This window comes from Gossypium hirsutum, chromosome D12, assembly GCF_007990345.1.
Source record: "Gossypium hirsutum isolate 1008001.06 chromosome D12, Gossypium_hirsutum_v2.1, whole genome shotgun sequence".
Taxonomy (NCBI): Eukaryota; Viridiplantae; Streptophyta; class Magnoliopsida; order Malvales; family Malvaceae; genus Gossypium; species Gossypium hirsutum.
Genome location: NC_053448.1, coordinates 3716336 through 3723886, shown reverse-complemented (window position 1 = coordinate 3723886; position 7551 = coordinate 3716336). Strand labels below are relative to the sequence as shown.

Sequence of the window (7551 nt, the reverse complement as noted above, 5' to 3'; positions counted from 1 at the left end):
ATTGGTGTCGCCACCCGCTTTCCCCCTTTAATCATGATCAAATCATCAATGTTTAAAAAACAATCTTTTAGTGGTGTCGCTTGACACAGTGGCGACACTGAATTGAAGTGTGATTATATAAAACATCCAGAAACCTGATGAAGCAATTACCTTTTTTAAATTGACAAAATAAAAGAGAATAAGCAAACTACTTGGAGGAAAAAGGAAAAAAAATGTTTTTATTTGGATTTCAATTATTATGTAAATAGTAAGAATAAAACGCATAGTTCAGATTCAATCTATCTACTATATATTAGAAAAATATAAAAAAATATAGATTTATCAAAATTTAAAATATTTTAAAGATTCCGAATTCATTATTAAATAAGCTTTTAGCAAATTGATGGATTTGATAAATGATTATGAATGTTATATTTTTAAATAGTTTACTACTCAACTTAAAAACTTAATTCAAATCCAAATCCTAAAATTCCCAAACGCTATCTTAGGGAATTTATAAATCACCAATAATATATGTTCGATCAACTCAATACAAAGTACAATGGATAGAAACTCAGTAAATATCTTAACTAAGACCTACATATAATAAAATTTAAACCTAAAATTATTTAAGGGATAACTCACACATAACATCTGCGTATGACAAGATTTTAACATGTGTTAAAATTATAAATTCTTGTATATATTATTATATGTATAATTATATGCATAATTATTCAAAGTTAGTTAAAAATGACAAATTGAGTGATCCCAATAAGAATCTTAACGGTCAGCAATCTTTCATTATCATCTTTCTTTAAATATAATAGTCTTAGAGATCCCGAAAGGGAAAAAAAATTGCTCTTCAATCCCTAATTCTCGGCTAAAAATTTCCAGTTGAGGCCAAACATTACAAAAATACTCGTGATTAAATTAATACTTACAACTATTTTTTAAAATTTGAAATAAAATAAAAAATGAGATAAAAGTTGGAATTTAATTTGATTTTGGATAAAATTAAATGTAATAACTGGTGCATCGATGTTATATTTTACTTTAATAAAATAAACATTAATACAATAAAACAATTAAATATTTTATTTTATTTTATTTTATTTTAAGATGGCAAATTAAATAGTCTTCAAATAGAATGATAAATAGTATTCAATTCGATTAACCATAACATTTAAAATTGAAAATTATCCCATCTTTAATGGTAAAGTTGGCGCGGGTTAAAATTGATTAGTGTTGCCGGTTGAGTCTTAACTCGATTGACATTGATATTTTTGCCAATGGAGGAGAACGTGGGTTCGAATGCGTTGAAGTGCATTATCTTCCTATTTATGGATTGGAGAGAGGCTATGGGTAGTTCTAGTGTTATCTTAAAAAGAACCGATATTAATTAAAAAAATTAATTAGTGTTAGTTTCATAATTGGATCCTTATTTTTTGCAATTCTTTTTTTTTTCAGATTAATGTTTATATTGTAAGAAAAAAAATTAAATATAGCAGAATAATTTAATGGGTTATTTGAACTGGACTAAATTGAATGGTTTTTATAAAAAAATATTTTTATAAATTTTCAATAATTTATTTAATTAAATTATAAAAATAAAAAATTAATTAGATAAAAACAAGGGTTATAAGTAGAGTAGAAGAACAAAAGCATTGAACCGTAACTTATTGTTAAACTGTACGGCCACAAACAAAAACAAATAAAACGACATAAACCGATACGAAAAACGGGAAACATGAGAAAACCAGCAGGCTATATGACTACAACACCACCAATGGTGGGAAAGTACTAGAGAGAGTCCAGTTTGTTTAGTAAAATTTATAGTATTTTTGGAATTCGAAGCTTTGCTTAGCTGTAATGGGCGGGATTGCCGGTGGTCAAACCAGAAATTGAATCAGCGCCGGAGAGGGAGAGCCAGCTCTGTTGTTCAACCCCTTAATTACTGAACCACCCCTTCACTCTTCTTTCCATTGGTTCAAAACCCATTATTATTAAGCCTTCCTTTTTCATTATATTTACCTTTTATGGGTTTTTACCCTCTGTTCTTTTTGCTCTTCAAAGATCCACTCTTTGCTTTTTGGTCTGTTTAGAATAAGAAAAAAGGGTAAGATAAAAAAAGGTCAACACTTTTTAAGTTTTTGACCAGCCTTCTCCCTCTCACTCTCTAGAATTAAGTATGATTAATTTAAGAGTTTTTCGATTTCAAATTTCATTTTAAAAATCTCTTGCTTTTTTTCTTGGTCAGCTTAAGAAACTGAAGGATTTAGAGAGAGAAAAGGAAGTAGTAGGTAGAAAGAGAAAAAGTAAAGGCAAAGAAGAACAGAAGTTGATACAGATTGGTTACCAACAATTTTGAAGAAATTAGAAGTGAAGAAATTTCTGGGTTGTTTTCTTAGTGGGGGGGGGGCGTTGAGAATGTTGGGGTGATTGGGGGTAGTGTCAATGAGCCATGGTGGATCAGCGTAGCATAAGAGTGGCTTTGTTATATCTCTTGTTGTTGCTGTTATTTGAGTCTACATTTGAGCAACAAGTGCAGCAGCAGCGGCTGAGTTCAGGCGTCGAGTTTACAGCTTTGTTTGAACTCAGATCCTCTTTGGGGCTCAGAAGCAGAGATTGGCCTAGAAAAGTTGATCCTTGTTCGAGTTGGAACGGTATAAGATGCGAAAATGGTAGTGTTATTGGGATTAACATTTCTGGGTTTAGAAGAACAAGGGTGGGTAAACAAAACCCACAGTTTGCTGTCAATTCTCTTGTAAATTTCACACATTTGGTGTCTTTTAATGCCTCAAGGTTCATGCTCCCTGGTTCTATCCCTGATTGGTTTGGTCAAAGGCTGTCCTCACTGCAAGTGTTGGATCTCAGGTCTTGTAATGTCACTGGTGTTTTACCTTCGAGTATGGGCAATTTGACAAACTTAACTAGTTTATATTTGTCGGATAATAGGCTCACTGGCCAAATTCCATTCACTCTGGGTCAATTGTTAAGCCTTTTAGTTCTTGATCTTTCCAAGAATTCGCTTACTGGATCTATTCCATCATCATTTGGTTCACTAAGGAATTTAACAAGTCTTGACATTTCTTCCAACAGTTTAAGGGGGTCAATTCCCCCTGGCCTTGGGGCCCTTTCCAAGCTTCAAACTCTGAATCTCTCAGTCAATGGTCTAACGTCTTCGATACCTTCACAGCTTGGCGACCTTGATAGCTTGGTGGACCTTGATCTCAGCAGCAATGGTTTGTCAGGGTCGGTTCCACAAGATCTTAGAAGGCTAAGGAATTTGCAGAGAATAGTTTTGGGGAACAATGGTCTTAGTGGGTCCCTTCCGGTCAATTTGTTCCCTGCACCAAGCCAGTTGCATGTTGTTGTTCTGAGAAACAATAGGTTCATTGGTAACCTTCCTCAAGTATTATGGTCAATTCCTGGGTTGAACCTGCTTGATATCTCTGACAATAATTTCACTGGGGAGCTGCCAACTGCTTTGGACAATAATGCCATTGCTGCGGTTCTTGACATGTCTCGGAACAAGTTTTATGGAGGTCTAACAACTATTCTCAGAAGGTTCAGTTCTACTAATTTGTCTGGAAACTATTTTGAAGGCAGGGTTCCAGATTACATGCTTGACAATGCCTCTCTTACTAGTAACTGTCTCCAAAATGTGTCAAACCAGAGGACTTTAATTGAGTGTGTATCATTTTATGCTGAGAAGGGCCTGAGCTTTGATAATTTTGGGCGCCCAAATGCCACAGTACCTGCTGCAGCTGAAAGTGGGCGCAACAACAGAAGGGTAATTATATTGGCTGCTGTATTGGGCGGAGCTGGACTTATTGTGCTATTATTGTTGTTTCTTTTACTGGTTCTATTATGTGTTCGTAGACGGAACACAGCGAATCATAGAGGGATTGGTGTGGAACCAGTTCCAACTGGAGGAACACCTCCTTCACCAGGATTAGCCATTAACTTCTCGAGTCTAGGTGATCTGTTTACATATCAACAACTTCTTCAAGCCACTGGTGATTTTAGTGATGCAAACCTCATCAAGCATGGTCATTCTGGTGATCTCTTCAGGGGTGTTTTAGAAGACGGGCTTCCTGTTGTCATCAAAAGGATTGATTTGCATTCGATTAAAAAGGAAGCATACCTTTTGGAATTGGATTTCTTTAGTAAGGTTTCGTACACAAGAGTAGTTACTTTATTGGGGCACTGCTTAGAGAAAGAAGATGAAAAGTTGTTGGTTTATAAATATATGCCGAATGGAGACTTGTCAAGTTCCTTGTACAGGAAAAACAATTTGGAAGATGATAGTTTACAGTCATTAGATTGGATAACTAGATTGAAAATAGCGATAGGAGTTGCTGAAGGTCTATCTTATCTGCATCATGAATGTACACCGCCCCTTGTCCACAGGTATTCTTTTGTTATGCTTAAACTTGCTTCTGTTTCAATGGTTCCTTTTCTCATGCACATAATAACTTCTGGTGAACTGGAATGTAGAGAAATTTTCACTTAAAAAGCTTGCACTATCTGCCAGAAGTCTAGTTGTATTTCCTCTAGGCAAATTATCATATGATGATGATTTTGTAACATAATTTGTTTTGTTTTTTGGTGTTGATGGATTGGCTTACATCGACTATGAGTTGATTATTCAAAGCAAATGCTTTGCTGGCTCGAGTGTATCTTAATTTCTTTTGGCTGTGCAATAGATATAACCTATTGGCACTGAAAAAACTATAACAAGCAATGACATGTTCTGTTTTGATCTTGAAGAGATATTCAAGCTAGCAGTATACTTCTTGATGATAAATTTGAAGTGCGACTAGGGAGCCTGAGTGAGGTCTGCGCTCAAGAAAGTGATGGTCATCAAAATAGAATTTCAAGGTTACTGCGGTTGCCACAGTGAGTGTTCTGTTCAATCTGCTCATGTTTTCAGATTGACATTTTACTTTGCATTAGATGTTTATTGGACATGTTCTTGAATATGGTATTTGTTATATCAGTATATCACTTAGTAAGTTACAATTGACTATTAGTGTTTCTAATGCTTAACTTTTGCAGCAAATTAAGTTGCAGAAAACTGTTGCTGGCTGTCTTTCTAATGCAATTTTTCTATTTATCGTTTTCATGAGTTTCCTTCTGTTAGTTGCAGATAACACAGGCCTTTATCTGTCATTAGTTCTAGATGTCTAAATGTTTTTGCTTAGGATTTGTGATAAAATCCGTATGCATCAGCACTCAGTGCTGATGTAGTCGTTACACATTAAATAAATGTTATTTTGCTATGCTATCTACAATACATGCATAGTCTTTACATGTTTCGAAACCTAGAGCCCTGTATGCATGAGAACTCAGAGCTAAACTAGTAATTAGCATCAAAAAGCATATTATATTTCCACCTCTTTATTCTCTTTGTGGATTTTATTGTTGTTTCAAGCAAAATGTACCTAGCTGCATTGTATTTATTTTCATGCTTGTTTTCTCTATAAAAGGTTGTCACGCAGTTCTTTTCTTTGTTACATGCAGGTCATCAGAACAAGGTTCTTCTGGTATGTGCACCTTTAATTTATGAAATAGATCTCGATCTTTATCTCCTAGCTGTTCATTTGTTTGATTTGTTAGCTTGCACTTTAGGTCCGACATATTTGTTGCACCTCTTGTGTGGTTGAAAGTATTGTTTGAATTATTAGCTACCCTTTGCGTTCGAGTTTCACATTCTGATGGCATTGAACCCTAAACCATTTTCTGAAAAAAAAATTTATTTGTAAAACGGATAGGTTCATCTACAGCGTTATGTTCCTATGATGTTTACTGCTTTGGGAAGGTTTTACTCGGGTTAGTAACCGGTAAGCTGGACATGAGTGCTTCAAGTGATACCCAGATGAAGGAATGGTTAGAACAGACACTGCCATGTATCAGTATATATGATAAGGAACTTGTGACAAAAATTTTGGATCCGTCTCTTCTTGTGGATGAGGATCTTTTGGAGGAAGTTTGGGCCATGGCTATTGTAGCCAGGTCCTGTCTCAATCCTAAAGCTTCTAGGCGGCCCCCAATGAGATATATTCTAAAAGCATTGGAAAATCCTTTGAGGGTGGTAAGGGAAGATAATTCAAGCTCAGCAAGGCTTAGAGCAACATCTTCAAGAGGATCTTGGAATGCTGCTCTTTTTGGGAGCTGGCGTCAAAGCTCGTCTGATGTCACCATTATTCCGGCAGCCTCAACAACTAAAGCTGAAGGGGGAAGTAGTTTCAAACAACCTGTCATTCCAGAAGGCTCCGCTATTAGAGCTGAAGGTGGAAGTAGTTTCAAACATTCAGGAACAACGGGTTCACGGGGCAGTGCTCAAAAAGATGGAGGTGACAATTCATCCTCCTGGAGACGACATTCTAAGGAGATATTCCCGGAACCATTATAGAAAGACTGGATGAGAACTAGCATAGAAACTAATTTGTTCTTCATTATTTCCCAATAAGATATCAGGTTTCCCATTTGAGTGCCTGCCAGTTGCCACCTGATGAAGCTCTTATTAGTTTATTGGGATGATATTTGGCATCGAGCCGGGAAGGATTCGAGATGCACATATATTCTTGACAACCAGAAAAGGGTGCTAATCTATTGACAATCCCATCCATCATGCATATTTGTTTTGAGAGCTTGTTATTTTAGAACAAGCTACAATTTTTTTTTAATCTGTAATTAATCTTTGTTTTTGAGCCTTTTGTGCAATGCAAAGTAAATTGTAATTGTCGAAGATTCCTTCATTCACACCAGAAAGACATGAAAATCCAGATAGAAATGAAATTATACAGATTGATTTGTTGTTTTATTCTTGGGGTTACTATTGGATTTTTGCATTTGCTAATGGGTAAAACCAGCTAATCTTTTGTTGGTTGGCCAAGGAAGAAGGTTCAATTATTTTTTCTAGTAGAATATATGCATTTGTTTCTAGGTGTGATGGTCCCATTCATAGAGTATTGTATTTGTTTCCTTTCACTGCATTATTAGGTCATATTAATATTCAAAATCTGCAAAATTAAAATATCTGTAATATGAATTTATAGTGATTAATGTTTACTTGGAAAAACTAGATGGTTTAAGTTCTTTAAGGGAAAAAAGAAAAAAGAAAAAAAAAGAAAAAGAAAATTCGGTGTCACAGAAATCTGAACTTCGGTTACTGTATTCAGAGTCCAATATCCTTACCACTAGACCATAGAACCTTGGTTGACACATGTTTCCCAGAAATAAAAAAACACTTAGAAACTTATCAAGACAAATTCCTTTTTCTTGCCGTCTCCTCCTCCCTACCACCGCACATGGCCCTCACACTGCCCTCCCCACTCATCCTTTACCCATCTATGCAATAAAGTACACTATCATCATTGACAAATTGAAAATCTGATCAGAGATATAAACCTTTTACTTCGAACTCCCCATCTTTACCATTCCCTGTTGCTACATCAATAAACCCAAAATATTCAGTACCATTAAATTGAAGATTATCATCATATATCATCATAGCACCAAACTTTAAATTCTACAAAAGTTTCACTGCATGCCCATTCTGTC

At 35.3% G+C, this 7551-nt stretch overlaps 1 protein-coding gene across 1 annotated transcript; it reads left to right on the top strand.

The window, feature by feature from the left end:
- Positions 1-1725: 1725 nt before the first annotated feature.
- LOC107953431 (probable LRR receptor-like serine/threonine-protein kinase At2g16250) lies at positions 1726-6811 on the top strand. The gene is made up of 5 exons (XM_016888741.2): positions 1726-2098; positions 2240-4395; positions 4756-4884; positions 5509-5531; positions 5760-6811. Exons 2-5 carry the CDS (start codon positions 2444-2446, stop codon positions 6398-6400), a joined length of 2745 nt encoding a protein of 914 aa, XP_016744230.2. The 5' UTR covers positions 1726-2098; positions 2240-2443; the 3' UTR covers positions 6401-6811.
- Positions 6812-7551: the final 740 nt, after the last annotated feature.

Excerpts from the sequence above, each read along its gene's own strand:
- LOC107953431 (XM_016888741.2), top strand. The coding sequence starts at position 2,444 with ATGGTGGATCAGCGTAGCATAAGAGTGGCTTTGTTATATCTCTTGTTG. Across the intron at positions 4,885-5,508 it reads AGGTTACTGCGGTTGCCACA|GTCATCAGAACAAGGTTCTT; the intron begins GTGAGTGTTCTG and ends TGTTACATGCAG. Across the intron at positions 5,532-5,759 it reads ATCAGAACAAGGTTCTTCTG|GTTCATCTACAGCGTTATGT; the intron begins GTATGTGCACCT and ends TAAAACGGATAG.